The 14,473-nt window shown below is 47.4% G+C and overlaps 1 protein-coding gene across 3 annotated transcripts in view; it reads left to right on the top strand.

Annotated features, from left to right (window-relative positions):
* MAP1A (microtubule associated protein 1A) overlaps nucleotides 1-14,473 on the top strand; it is a 35,855-nt gene that overhangs the window by 1,432 nt on the left and 19,950 nt on the right. Inside the window, exons 2-3 of one of the 3 annotated variants that reach the window (XM_053363998.1) lie at nucleotides 3,656-3,831; nucleotides 4,867-4,968. In XM_053363998.1, coding sequence (XP_053219973.1) covers nucleotides 3,747-3,831; nucleotides 4,867-4,968 — 187 coding nt within the window. In that variant the 5' untranslated portion in view covers nucleotides 3,656-3,746. Of the gene's footprint in view, nucleotides 1-3,655; nucleotides 3,832-4,866; nucleotides 4,969-10,973; nucleotides 11,100-14,473 lie in introns of those variants that run through there. The other 2 variants (XM_053363996.1, XM_053363999.1) reach the window with 2 other exon arrangements.

Here is a 14,473-nt window from a genome sequence, read left to right as displayed (position 1 = left end):
TCTCTATTCTGCCCCTGAATCCAAGAGTCCCCAAGCTTAGTCTATCACACATTTTAGCAGCTTGTCAACAAGAATATTGTGGAGGAGCTTGTTGAAAGCCTTGCTGAAAACAAGCTATACTACATCTCGTAACTTCCCCCTGTTCTATCAAGTTAGCTGTAAAAAGGGGGAGGTAGATGAAGTTCGTCTGGTATGACTTTTTCTTAAGAAAACTGACTTGTAGTTGTATTTCTATCGGGCACAATGCTGCTGCTTGAACTGGTGGAGTATAAAGCTAGGAGTAAACAAATACAAAGCATATACTGTAATCATTCCTGCAAAGGGCATAAGGAATGAGACAGTAAGTGCACTCCCAATAAGGCTTTATAGCTGGGGTGGAACCCTTAATGCCCTCTCTCCTCAGGAACTCCAGCCTGGCAGGGGGGAAAGGCATGCAACCCCACTGACCATGTATCCAGGTAAGTGAGGAAGGTTCCCCTTCTCTGCAGCCTGGAGGGTGTGGCTGGTGCTTGCCCAGCTGCTGCCAGCAAAATGTCCCATATTGGCCCTCCCCCAAGAATGCAAATCAGCGTCATGGGATTGACACTGCAGTGCTATTCAAGGACCTCCTAGTTGCAGCTCTGATTTTCAGCAACTTATGGGAAACCCACATCTTTCTTGCTGCACATAAGGGGATTAGATGGAAGCAAGCTGGCAAGCTTGGAAAGAGGCAGGTAGTGGCTGCTTCTACTGCTGCGGCTGCTGTGGTGTGTAGTTGGTGCTGCAGTGCAGCTTTCTTTCCTGCTAGTTCCTGGATTTTCTCTCTGCAGTGAGTGTGAAGCAGGAGCAGCATGAAAGTGCCTCCTTGGTGAGCAGGAAGTAGGTGAGGGCTCTTTTCTTACCTGGCAGTCTCCAGGAATGGAGTAAAGGCAGCCCTCTTGTCTCTCCTTAGGGTGATATTTGTAGCACCTTGTCAATGTGGATGGGTCATTTCAAGGGAATGAAAGAGGAATTGCCACTGTGATTGACTCCTCCTTTGGACATATGGAAATCACCTCCTTTTCTTTTATGTTCCTCCCCTGTGGTTGGCTGAATCCTTTTAAAGCAGTCTTACACTGCAGGGTTTGTGGAGAGGGGCTGTCTTTGTAAGTCTGGAAGGGCATTGCTCTATTTTTATTTAATTTTAAAAATGCATATCTCTTGTTTTTAAATTTAAATAAGTTTCTAAAGCAATGCACAATGCTGGTAAAACAGAGCACAATGTAAATGGAATAGCACATTATTATTAATTTTTAACTCAAAAGATCAGTGGAAATAAAATAAGTTGGACAGCATAATAGGGAAGATAAAACAGGCTGTACACAATTAAGCAAATAAAATTAAAATGTTGCTCATGAAAAGCTCTTACAAATGGAACACTCTTTATCTGGCACTGAAAACTTAGCAAACGTGTGGAGCAGCTGTATATGGAGGGGGTTGCAGTGATGGGACATAATCTCTCCAGCTACCACCTGCCTTGCTTCTGCAGGCAAAGGAAGATTTGCATAGGAGTAGGTGGTCTTCCAGATACCATAAATGATTTTAAAGGTTAAGACTAGCAGTTCACCTGGGGAAATAGGAAATCTGGAGCTACTTTTGAACATAATGGTGTTTTCCTCATTACTAGTACCAAGCAATAACCTAAACTGCAGCATTTTACATTTCTGCATTGTCTTCAAATATAATCTAAAGATAGATGGGCATAGTATGGGCAATAGTGGTAAGGGGTCACAGCTAGTGAACCTGACTAGTCTGATGATGCTGGTGCCCAAGGATATCCAAAAGATTAAAAGGATTTAACAGCACCCCAAAATTCTGGGCTTGATCCTTCAGGGGCGTATCATCCCATTCAGAACAGGCCAAAACTGTCTTCCTAGTCACATTTTATTTGTTTATTAATTTCTTTATTGCATTTATAACTCTCCATTTCCTCCATGGAGTTTGAGGTGGTGTACATTGCACCCCTCCTTCTTCATTTAACTCCCACAACAGCCTTGTGAGGTAGGTTAGGTTCAGAAGCAGTGATGGCCCCTGGTTACCCAGTGAGCATCATGGCCAATTGGGGATTTGAACCCTGGTCTCCCAGGTCCTAGTCTGACACTCTAACTTCTATACCATTCTGGCTTAGATGAAATTCCTCTCCACAGCAGTTCTGCCTTGCCTCGACTCACATAGCATATAAGCCCCCATCCAATCCATTACTGACCTCTGATACCTATTCAGAACTATTTGCTCCTCTTGTTCAACTGAAACCAGAGCTCTTCCTGCTGGGACTAATGGCTGTACAACTAGAAAACGAATATGAAATACAATATATGACCACAGCAGTGAGATTTTAATAAGCACAACAAAGACAGAAGAACTTACTATTTCCTACTATGAAAGAATGGTTATTGAAAATAATTGATCTGGCTGAGATTGAAAAGTTGACATGTTAGAGAAAAATCATTGTTGACATTTTGAAGACTTAAAAAAGTTTTATGTAAGTAGAAGAGTTGGATGTTATTATGGAGTAAGTTTTTGCACAAGCTTTTAAAACTAATAGATGGAGAATTGGAAGTCTTTTCTTTTTTCCTTCTTTTTCTGTAACTTATTTATTTTAGCTTTTATGTTTAAAAATGCTGGAAATTTAATGTTGAATTCTTTATATTGTTTATTCCTTGTTTGTTTTTCAAGCTTTAATAAAAATAGCTTTTTAAAAAAAGAACTTTTAGCTCCTCTCCTAACTTCAAGGAAGACTTGAAGGTCCTTGAGGGACATTTTCCTGATTCCCACTATTTCACTTCATTCATTCCAGGAGCACCATGATAAACTGAATGTTAGGGAACATAATGAGGAAATCTGTTTTGTATGGAGTATAGATTACAATGTATGCAACTGAAATTAGTGCATATTGTTTGGTCTTAAATTGTTCTGTCATTATCAAATTGAACATACTTGCTTCTTGTGTGTATGTCTTGTACATTTTAAATAACCTTAAAAACTACAATCCACTAGCCAGAGAGCCTGACTTGGGTGGTCCCAGTTTCATTCTTTATTGTCCCAGTTCCTTTAGTCTTTATTGAAATTGGAATATTCTGTGTACAATTTTGACCAGAACCTGAGGCTGGATAGCCCAGGGTAGAAGAGATGCATTTCATTCAGGGTGCCCCATTGCACTGAAAGGTGTTCTCCCCCCCCCTTCCTCCCCCCCCCCCACGGTCTATTCAAACAAATTAAGCCCAATAGTGTTAGAAAAAATAAATACTTTAGTTCCAGGGAGCTTGTGGTCATTAAATCTTCAGTAGCCCACTGTAATTTACTTGCAAATAACTTCAAATTAGGTTCTGGTTTGAATACTGTAAAAATATGGGCTCCTGCCTTGGCTGCATCTGGTAGCACTTGCTTGGATGAGTTTCAGTTGTTGCAGCCAGAGGGTGAAGACAGGATGCATGGAGAGACAAAGTTTCCCACTTCTGTGCTCTGTTGGAAGCTGCTGCCAAATAAACCTTCCTTGGACCATCACCATGAGCTAAATATAAATCAGCAATCCAATGCAGTAACTAAAAAAGCCAATACAGTTCTAGACTGCATTAACTAATGTATAAAATGTCCACACCACAAAACTAATGATGGCACCCTATTCTGCTTTGGTCAGACCTCATCTAGACCTACCTGTGTCCAGCTGTGGTGGGCACAGCAGCTGAAGGAGTGCCCAACTGGAGTGTGCCCAGAAATGGGCAACAAAGATGGTGAGGCCCCTGGGAACCACATCCTATGAGGAAAAGATGAAGGAGGTGGGTATGTTTAGCCAGGAGAAGAGACGATTAAGAGGTGAGATGAGACAAAACCATGTTCATATACTTAAAGAGTGTCACATAGATAATGGAGCAATTTATTTCTCCAGAGAATAGGACCTGAACTAATAGGTTAAAATTATAGGAAACGGGATTTCTACTAACCGTTAGAAAGAGCTTTCAATGGTGGAAGAGACTGCCTTGGAAGGTGGGGGGGCTCTCCTTGATTATAGGTTTTTTAGTGCAAGTTGTATGGTCACCCATCATAAATGCTTTAGCAGTAGACTGACAAGTGAGGCTGAGCTGAGGTACCTTCCAGTTCTTTGTGTGTCCAGCCTTACTCATTGATACAGGTGCTTGAATTGGTGGTAAGGACCTGGTTCCAAATATTCCTAAATGGTGCTGATGATGTGGACTTATTTCATCTCACTTCCAGCCTGCTTTTAGGACTAAAACTGCTTTGGTCAACAAGGCAACATCGATGAAGCTGATCAGCATTGATGAAGCTGGTCAGTGCAGTGTACATCACTGCAGCGTAGTATAAATCTGTGCTAAATGAAATAGGGCATACACAAGCCCATTCTTCAGCTTTCCATAGTGCCAGGTGGCTGAGGCAAACAGTCCCTATGAAGGAATATTCTCTGGACAGTGTGGAAGAAACTCTACTCATGTACCTGAAGGTGACTCCCACCACACGATGGGGAAGCCACATGGATTACCTGGAGAGGCTAAACTGCTGTTTGGAAGGACAGACTGAGCACCCTGCTGGGATAGGAAGGTGATTAGCCCTCATAGATTACGTGGATTAAAGAGCAAACTCTGAGGCTATCAGGATGCTCAGGGGCTTTGGGAAAGTGATTAGGCAGTAGAAGCTTGGACTAGAGTTGGACTCTCATCCAAGGAGCAAAGCATCCAATGCACAGAAATGGACTCTTGTTCCTACTGGGTGGTCAAACCCACTTCCTCACCCAAGGTATAAGCCAGGCCTGTGTTCCTCTGAATCACAGTGTACAGCTTTGGTCTCTTCCAGGAGAGCACATGAACTCATTCCTCTCTCCCTCTCTCTCAACAGGTCTTCGCTCATGGGACATTGACCTCTCTTCCTGTGACCTTAATCAGCAACTGAGACTGTTTGTTACACGTCATCTTGCACATTTTTCATCAGAGGTCAAAGGTCAGTGCCCATCTTGTTTATCTTACTTTTTGAGATTTGCATTTGTGCCCAGAGCTACTGTCAGCTTTGAGGGAGGCTTCTGGTGTGATGTGCCTTGGGGCCTGGGGGCTTCAGAAATAGGAGCAGAGCTCTGTCTGCTGCCAGCCTTACTCTTTCCTACAGTGCACTGGGATGCTAGTGGCATCTGACCCAGCCACAAAGGAGACTCTATGGGGAACAATGGGCTCCTCCGAGTTGGGGGGCGGGGAGTCCAAGTTGGGGGCCAGGAAGCAGCCTCAGGCTGCAGTTGCAGCACCATGGACAGCTCCAAATGGGCAGCTTGGAGATGCTGCACTCCACTGGCATTTTATGTTTGTATTGGGATGGGGGTCCTCAGACTTTTTAAACAGGGGGCCAGTTCACTGCTGTGGGAGCAGGAGGGAGGGAAAGAGATGCCTGTGATCCCACTGCAAGGCTGCGGCAGTCGACGGCTGGCGGTGGAGACCACGCAGCTTGTCAGCAGGGGGCCTGAGCAGCATTGGTGAAAGGGGGTGTTCGCTCCACACCACCTCCCGCCTGGCAGCACCCCCTAAACATCCGGCTCACCCCCTCTCCTTTCCCGACCGTTAGGAGGGAAGTGGTTGTGGGAGGGGGAGAACCCTCCTTGCCTTTCCTCCCCCACCCCCAAAAAACAAAACACCTGCCCATTCAAGTGAGGGGGGGTTGAGAAGGCGAACCCCCCCCCCCGTTTCTCCTCACAGGAAGTAGGCTCTGCTGCCACTGCTTGGTCCAGCCCCGCTGTGCCCCCCCCCACCGTTCGCAGGAGGAGGGCAACCCAACTGAGGAGGAGTGGGAGGGCTGAGGCAGGCGGCAGTGGCGCACCACATGAATGAAGAGCCAGCCTCCAAGGGCGCCTCATAAACACCCTCCTTTTTGCCCCCTCCCCCGCTTCCTCCTCTCTTTTGGGTTCTGCAATGGCTGGGCAGGTTGGATTTAGGACCCTGGCGGGCTGGATCTGGCCCATGGATTGTAGTTTGAGGACCCCTGGTCTTGGGCCAGATCTCCCCATTCCTTCAGTCTCTCCCCTAGATCCTCAAGAGTGGAGACTCCCTGAAGCCAATCCTCTGGCCTGGATCCCACCTATCACCCTGTTACCTTGAGAGTGGTTGGGGTAACCGAATCCAGATGAGTAGCATATAAATTATTATTATTATTATTATTATTATTATTATTATTATTATTATTTATTATTATTATCATCATCATCCTCTCCTGCTTTCTGTATCGCCCGTGCTTGAGAGTGGGGTAGGGGTGGGGTGTCAAGGATTCCTTGTGGGAATCAGGCTCCGGAAGTGCTATCTTTGTGGGGTTGTCTGTGATGGGGGGGGGGGGTCAGATACAGACTAAGGCTCATTGTTGGGAATTGAAGTTTAGCCCCTTCTCTGTTTGTATTCCTGCTATGCCTGGTGCAGCAGGATTTTCCACTTCTGCTTCAAGATTCCTGGTAACTGCTTGGGTTCAGGGTCATGGTAGGCATCCTGAGGAGACGGAAGCAGGGTGGTGGCAGCTGGAGCTCTGCTTCTTCTGAGCCAACATCTCCTACAACCAGGGCTCAGTTCTGGCACCTCTCAGGTGGGCCCATTGCCATTATAAGAAAACAAGGGGAGGTGTTCCTGGTGAATTCCGGGACCTCTTTTTCTAGAAAAATAGCACTGCCTACAACTATTCTTCTTCTCTTTTTATTTTTTTAAATAAAGCTGAAGCTGCTGCCCTGGTCAATGCTCTCCCTGCCCCAAGATGCAGCCTGAAATTGGGCATCCTTCAGGATGGTGCCAAAGGGACCTTGGCCTTGTAGGAATAAAGAGAGAAGGGCGGAAAGATCAAGCTAGATCTCATCAGCATAACACCACAGAGGTAGCCTAGAAGGAACAAAGGGAGGGGGCTGAGAACAGAGAACTATCAGGTATCCAAACAGAAGGAGAAACCTGAGAAGAGGTAGCCATGGAAAAGAGACTTCAAAATCACAGGAGTTAATTCATGGAAGGATGTTGCTACATCTCAAAGAGCAAACTGAACTAAGAAAGAAAGAGATGTCAACGAAGAGTGTTGCACTTCCATCTTTAAGGTGCCACAACACTCTTTGTTGACCTCTCATTTATTTTTCTAAGCTTTGGTGACTGACATCCACTTCCTTACATGCAACCATGGTCAGTGCTGACGAAAAAATTGGGGAAGCAGCTTGTTTAAAGCAAGGCGGGACAACCCTGAAGAATGCGAGAAGTCAGAGATGCAGGAAAAGATGCAAACAGGCCTGTCTCCTGGTGCTTTCCCTTCATGGAAGGATAGCAAGAGAGTCAGGAGTTTGTGTGCAGCTCATTACCCATGGTATCCTGGCCTTTGGTTCATGGCTAGATCTACACAGAGCTCAATCTTGCTTCTAACAGGTTCTGGGCTGCAAGATCCATGGAGATTTCAGCTCACGCGTCATCACCTCTTTGACATTTCAAAGTCTCCATGCAAGTCAATGGAATGGGAGGCTTCTGTAGGATGGGTTTTATGGGTAGGAGAGGATATATTAACTGCAATTTATCCCTTCTGGCTCCCACGTGTGTAGGTTGAACAGAGTTTTAAAATCCCATCCTTGGCAGCAAAAATTTAAAGCATAAGAATTAGGCTGCAGAATCATAGAATTGTAGAGTTGGAAGGAATCCCAAGGGTCATCTAGACCAACTCCCTGCAATGCAGGAATCTCAGCTAAAATGTCCATGACAGATGGCCATCCAACCTCTGCTTTAAAAGCGCCAAAGAAGGAGGGTCTACTTTAATGCCTACTTTTAAAGTCCACTGTAAAGCCTACTTTTGAGCAGGTTTTGAAATAACCTGGTTTTCTATTTCTTACCCCACTTAACAAAGAATAAAGAAACAACTTGTAAAGGAAGTTTAAAACAAGAATTACTTACTTTATAACTTTCCACTGGGTCACAGTAAAGACAGCTGTTAAAACTATGCAGGCAAAACATGTATTCATATCAAAGCTGGAGCAAGTGGAGGTTTGTCTGTATCCAACGCTTCTCAAAGAAAGAAAGGGAGAGAGGAAGGAAGGGAGGAAAAAGCAGGAAATGCTACATGCTCCTTCTACGGCAGAGGAGGGGGAAATGACATCACACAGATGTCTACCAATTGTATTTCTATGGTCTGAGTATCTGCCTGTCAACAATACAGCTCTCTGGTGTTAGCCCCTTCTCATGCTAACTAACAAGAATATGTATTTCTAAGGTTTGGCTGCTAATGTCCCACATCTTCTACATGCAGCTGAGTGCTTGGCTAGGCCATGGTGGAGAGCTGAGTGCATGACAGATTTGCTGCAACCTGACAAATATGAGAATCCAAATCTGCCTCAGCCCTGCTGGTGACCTGAAATATTAAGAGCATTGAAGGTCTGCCATACACTACTCTGTCCTGCCACAGTCTTCCAGTCAGCAATAGGGGTATAACAGGGGTATAACAGTGAGCTGCTCCTTGTTTAATGCTTCCCAGCTCAATCTGCAATGCAAGCATAAAATGATGGATATCATGGCAAAAGTGTAAGCTGCACTCTCAGCTTCCACCCAACCTGCAACAGGGGCCTAACAGCTGTAGACAAGTATTAGACCCCTATTTTTGGAAACCGTAGGATTCAGTGTGAGCTGCACTGCCACTCCCTGCTAGCCACAACCCCTGCCAAGGGGTTAATGGACAGTATTTGCTTTGGAGTTTGTATTAGCAGGGATAATATAAAAATGATTCACACTAAATAAGAAATGAATTTGCGACAAAGGGAAGAGTTTCTGCTCTAACATTTTTTGGGGGGTGGGTGGACACACTGCTGCTATCTATATTAAAATATTTGACTTCTCCATTAATTCCTATAGGTCACTCTTACTTTCATCCCTCGAGCAATTTAGCCTATCAACACAATGGTCATCTCTGTCCTTTCTGTAACTGGGTGTCTCTCTTTTGGTGGAAAAAGTGGAGAGAAATGGATCAAGAGAGACTGGAGGAGGAGACAGCGGCACAGAGGCCAAGCTGCCCCACCTCCTCTTCTCCTTATGCCTTATTTGCTCCCCTCCAGTTTTCTTTTCCAACTGACCACAGGTTTCGTGGATATGAAGCAATTTGAAATCTGAATTTAATCTGTGGAAATCTGAATTTAAGATTGGAAAACTGATAAACTGAAATAATGATACCCACCACCCCTAGTGGATGGTGCTGTTTTGCCTTCAGGCAGATCTGTACTTACCCCTGATCTTTGCAAAGAGAGGGAAGGAGGATGACACACCTATACAATGTTTATTGGGGAGTTGGGGTGAAGTAATATTCTTTGCAATTGTTGTTTCTTATGAGATAAGCTACTATCACACTCTTCCATATAGAACCTCCCTGGATTGAGTACTCATTGCAGCTCAGTACATGCACTTCCAAGTCAGTTATAGGCACCTGTCAACTCTTGTAGGTGAGGCATAAAATTTTCCCTATTACTCTCTTGCATGAAGAGGCTGGAATTCCATTATATACAAAGCCCTTCTAAGACACAAATGTATTTCCCAAGCTGAAAATCACACCTCTACCCTCACAGGCACTAAGCTTTCATGTGCTGGTCATCTGTCAGGAATCAGCTGGATATCCTGTTCTGTAGACGTCTTAATTTCCTGGAGTTTTGCTGCATTCACTGGAATGCATTATACTGATGGAGATGGATGTCCCAGTCTCCCTGTTCAGCTTTCTCAGTGCTGGACAGAGAAGCACAACTCAAGTGTGTTTGCCACTGCTAGAGATATTCCGGGACAATATCTGATCTTCCACATCTTGAGTAAGATGAACAGGCCAGCCTCTACACAAAAGAAGAATAAGACCTCAGAAATGGCAGCATTAAGAATTAGTGTTTTTTAATGGTGATTTCTTAATGGTGATGCTACATGTAAATTAATTAGTCTGTAAGAACAGGAACATTTTAACTGCTTTCCTGTTCTTGTTGACAGGACTAGTTAACAGCAGAACTAGTCCACTAAATGCATCCCTTGCCTGGACCAGGTTTGACATCTCCCTGGACACCTTAATTTAGACCAGGTTTGAGTTGGGCTTGACAGGCAGAAGCTATAGCAGGAGTGGCCAAGCCTGGCCTGTTGGAAGGCTTCCGGTTGCCAATTGATCTGAATGTGGCAACCCCTCCGCTTCCTTCCAGGCCAGCAAATCCTTCCAACAGCCATGAACAGCACTCCCAGGCCAGAGTGGCTTCCTAGCCACGGAAGTGGAACTTCTTGCTTCAAGCCCCCAAACTCCTCCCATCTCTCTTGTCTTTTTATTTGTGACCAGCCTGGCAGAGCTTAGCAGACCCTCCGGGCAGCAACTGGGGTTAGGAGGACCTGTAATTCATTTCGGTTTTCTTAATGGGATCTGTATGTTCATTTCCAAGCCCAAGATGACAACCAAGCATAGTTTAATGATGGGAGGATGCCTCCTGTTGTGGTTCCCTTTGGGCACCAAATGGTGACACTGGATGTATGCTAAAGCACATCCAAATGGGGGCTCAGCTCAGACATGCCAAATCCTGCTCCCCCCCAAAAAAAATTCTCTCTGCAGATGGGCATCATTTCCTTGTGTGGAAACAGCTCCCCACATTTCCCAGGGAATCTGGCTTCTCTTCCATTTTCACAGCAGCCCGTTTCGGTGACTTGAGAGGAAGCCCCATTGGAAACAACGGGACTTAATTTGGAGACGACTTGACTGCACTGTTGATGCATCCTCTAGAACAGCACTTGCGGGCTCCCCTTCCCCAGGTCTTGCAGGAGGGGAGGGGAGTGGCTCCTTTTGCATCCACAACCTGAGCGAGCTCCCGTCCTGGGGAAGAGCCGTGCAACGCCCCCCACTTCTAGCCCTCTGTTGCCCCTTTCCTGCTCAGTCGTGCGCTTGGGCAGTTCGGAGGCCTTGGGCCTTGCCGCGGCTCACGAGGGGTTAAGGCTGCCGGGGCGGGGGGTAGCAGCTCCGCCCCCTCCTCCCCCCCACTTCGCCGCCGCCGCTTTGCACTGACAGCAGCTGCCTGGCGCAGCCCAGGCCCAGCCGGCATCGTCGCGGAGGGCAGCCGAGGGCGGAGGGACGCGTCGCCACCTCACCGGGTACGTGCATGGGGTGGGGGGAGCGGGGATGGGACCGGCCGCGGCCGGCCAGCCGGCCAGAGGGGTGGGATCCTGGGAGGACGAGGGTGGCCAGAGCCCTCCGCGCATCGCACGGGCCGAGAGGAGGCCCGTCGGGGACGGAAGGGGGGCTGCACCCCGCATGCCCGACCTCCGGAAGGGAGCGGAGTGGGGAGAGGAGGGAGGGGACGCAACAGCATCCTCGTCCGCAGCTGCTGCCCGCTCCCCGCCCCCCCGGCTTCATTGCTTCCCCCCGCGGGGACGTACCCCGAGGGATATCCCTGCCCGGGGGGTGGGGGCTAGTCTTGAGCAGATGGGCCAGCTAGCCCTCCTGGGACTGGAAGGCGGAGGCGCTGGTGCTTTTGCTCCGGAGGGGGCAGCTCGCTGGCTGGCTGGCTAGCCTGCCCACCAAGGCCTCCGGGAAAGGGTCCGGCCAGCGCCCCCTTTCGCCTTTGCCGGGGAGGGGGGACGCGGTGGCGGAGGCTCTTGAGCGCGCACGCGAGGCGCGCACACTGCGGCAAATTTTGCAGCTGGCGCCCGCCTGCTCCAAGTGCCGCGTGGGGTGGGGGTGGGGGGCGCAGGGAGTCAGCTTGGCGGCCTCCGGCCTGCCGGACCCCTTGGGAGCACGCCTCCTCCGGGACCAGCCCCCGCCTTCGCAGATACCGATGCTTCCAGAAGCGGTGCGGGAGGGGGGATGTTCTCCAAGAGCTCTTGAAGCTGCCGGAGATGCCCTCGATGGATTGGAAAGAAGCACTGCCCCCCCCCCGCACATGCTTTCTCCTGGCCTGCTTGCCCAGCCCCGTCGTTACCCGCGTTGTTGCTCAGATGTCTCAGCTTAGTCCCGTGGAGTTCCCCCTCTTCTTCCAACATGGGTGCCCCACCCTCTGGTGCCAAGTGAGGATGCCAGCAGCACGGTGCTGCTGGGGCTGAGGCCGGACTGAGTGCCAAGCATCATCTTGTCTGCCAGTCAGGTCAAGCTCTCTCTCTCTCTCTCTGACCCACCCCAGTCCCACTGCCTCTTGGAAGCCCCTTCCCACATCAAGGGTCCTAAGCACTTTAGAGGAGCCCTGCAGCTGCAAGATCAGGCCTAAGGGGGCTCAGCTGGTTCTGTACTCTGTTCTCACAGTGGCCAAGCAAATGCCCCGAGGGGCAGCTCAAAATCATGGACAAGAGCACAGTGCTCCTCTACATTTTCTCAGCATCCTGACCCTGGACAGAGAACACAGCCATTTGTTCTTGCACTAATTGGTAACCTTATCCCCCTCCATGAAGTTGCCCACTCCCCTTTTCAAGTTTTCCCCATTTGTGGCCACCATCACTGCCTCTCCTAGGAGTGAATTTCAGGGTTTACCTCTGTGCTGCTGTGTGAAAGAGACCTTCCTTTTGTCTGGCCTGGACCATCCTGGCTGAGCCAAAGAAAGGAGGCCCCAGAAGCCTCCTGCGGATGGAAGGCTTTTCTTCCTGCATGTGGACAATCTGTGAAAGTCACTATCTGAAGCTACTGGAACATCTGTCTAAGAACAAATCAGTGGGGCTTAAAGGTGCTTAGCTTTGGCTGGATTGTGCCCTAAGCAAGGCATTATCTTTATTGGATCAGCTGGCTGGTATGGAGGAGATACAGGCTTTTGAGTCATACAACCCTCTTTATCAGGCAGAATGGAAAGGCAGCCAAATCTTGGGGTGGGGATGCTGCTTCCTCATGCAGAAGCTTCCAGTGGCATCCTATGGCCATCCATTGCAAACGCTTCAACACTAGAGAAGAATATCAATTTGATTGCCAAAGGTTGCAGGGCGTTACAGGGAGCCGGGAGGCCTGGTTGCAACCCTGTGCTTGGCTACTCAGAAGTAAGCCACATTGAGTTACCTGGAACCTACTTCCAGGTAAGTGTGTGCATGACTGAATTCTTAATCTTCCTTCAGACATAAAGGCCAAGGTGCAGTGCAATTACCTCTGAGGGTAAGGACTGGGTTAGTTATGCAGAAGGATACAGCCAGAGTTTGCATCCAGAATCAATTCCCTGCTTCTCCAGCTCTGAAAGGTGAAGTGTAGTAGTGCCTCAGTCATTAGATCACCTCCTTTGTCTGCAAAAGGCCCCAGGCTTAGTCCTTGATGACATCTCCAGGTAGACCTGGGAATGTCCCCTGACTGACATCCTGGAGTCTCATTGCTGCCAGTCAGTGTATAAAAAACTGAGTTTATGGACCCCATTGGTCTGGTTCCGTATAAGGCAACTGCTTCCACTGCGGTTCCAAAGTAGCCAGAGTAGACCCAGTGTAGGAGGCCAACCTGCTATGCAAATTTTGGAGTGGATTTTGCACCCCAGATGCAAATAATTTTGCATTCCCAAAGGCACACCTCATGGAGTTCTGGAGGAGAGACTCATTTCCTGTACTTGATCATTTTAAGGCTGCTTTCTTCATGATATTTTTTAAAACTTTGTATTATTTTCCTAAGCTACAGAGTAATTCCCAATAAAACAAGTAAATAAGAATCCATAAAAAACACAGTCCATTAAAAGAACAACAAATCACTAAGCAACATTTAATAGCAGCAATCGGGCCTCTCCTCCAAATGCCCTCCAAGAAGATGTACCCTCTTAAAATGCTCGTAGCTTCCTTGAAAGACTGCGCGGAAAGGAAAGAAAGGGAGACTTTCCCTAAGTATATGATAAAGTACTAGAACTGGGTTTTGTTCCTAAAGCCCAAAAATAGTTTTGTATTTTGCAGCCAACTGAGGAAAATTTAAATTTTAAAACTTTAAATGGAGTTACAAGTACATAAGATGTCTAGGCCAGCATCTTGTTTCTCAGAGGTCCAGCCCCATGTATTCAGAATCTTTTGATCATGGAGGTTTGTGTACAGCCAGCCTGACTGGTAGCCATAAAGAGCCTTCATGGATTTGTTTAATAATTCTCCTTCAGAGCATTGGTGAGCATCTTGGGACATCAAATTCCATGGTTCCACTATATATTTTGGGAAGAAGGCCTTCCTTTTGTCTGTCCTGAATCATCCAACATTCAGCCTTATTGAATGACTGTCATGAGAAAGGAAGAAAAACTTCTCTGTATCTAATTTTGCCATACCATGCTGAATTTTATATCTCTTTAGCACCTCTCTCTCTCTCTCTCTCTCTCTCTCTCTCTCGCTCTCGCTCTCGCTCTCTCCCTCTCTCCCAACACACACACTGCTTACCCTTTTCTTAAACTAAAAAGACTTAGAAGGCTGACATTATTAAACATGACTATCTTAGGTTTATTCATTTCAATGGATCACTTTGGCAGAACACCCCCAAACTATTTCACCTTTCTGTATAGGGGAATTATGCCAACCCCTTCCCTCCTTCATTTGGGTTGCCC

This window comes from Podarcis raffonei, chromosome 14 (genome assembly GCF_027172205.1).
Source record: "Podarcis raffonei isolate rPodRaf1 chromosome 14, rPodRaf1.pri, whole genome shotgun sequence".
NCBI classification, from domain to species: Eukaryota; Metazoa; Chordata; class Lepidosauria; order Squamata; family Lacertidae; genus Podarcis; species Podarcis raffonei.
The sequence above is the reverse complement of the archived record's forward strand: the minus strand, read 5'-3'. Positions and strand labels throughout refer to the sequence as shown.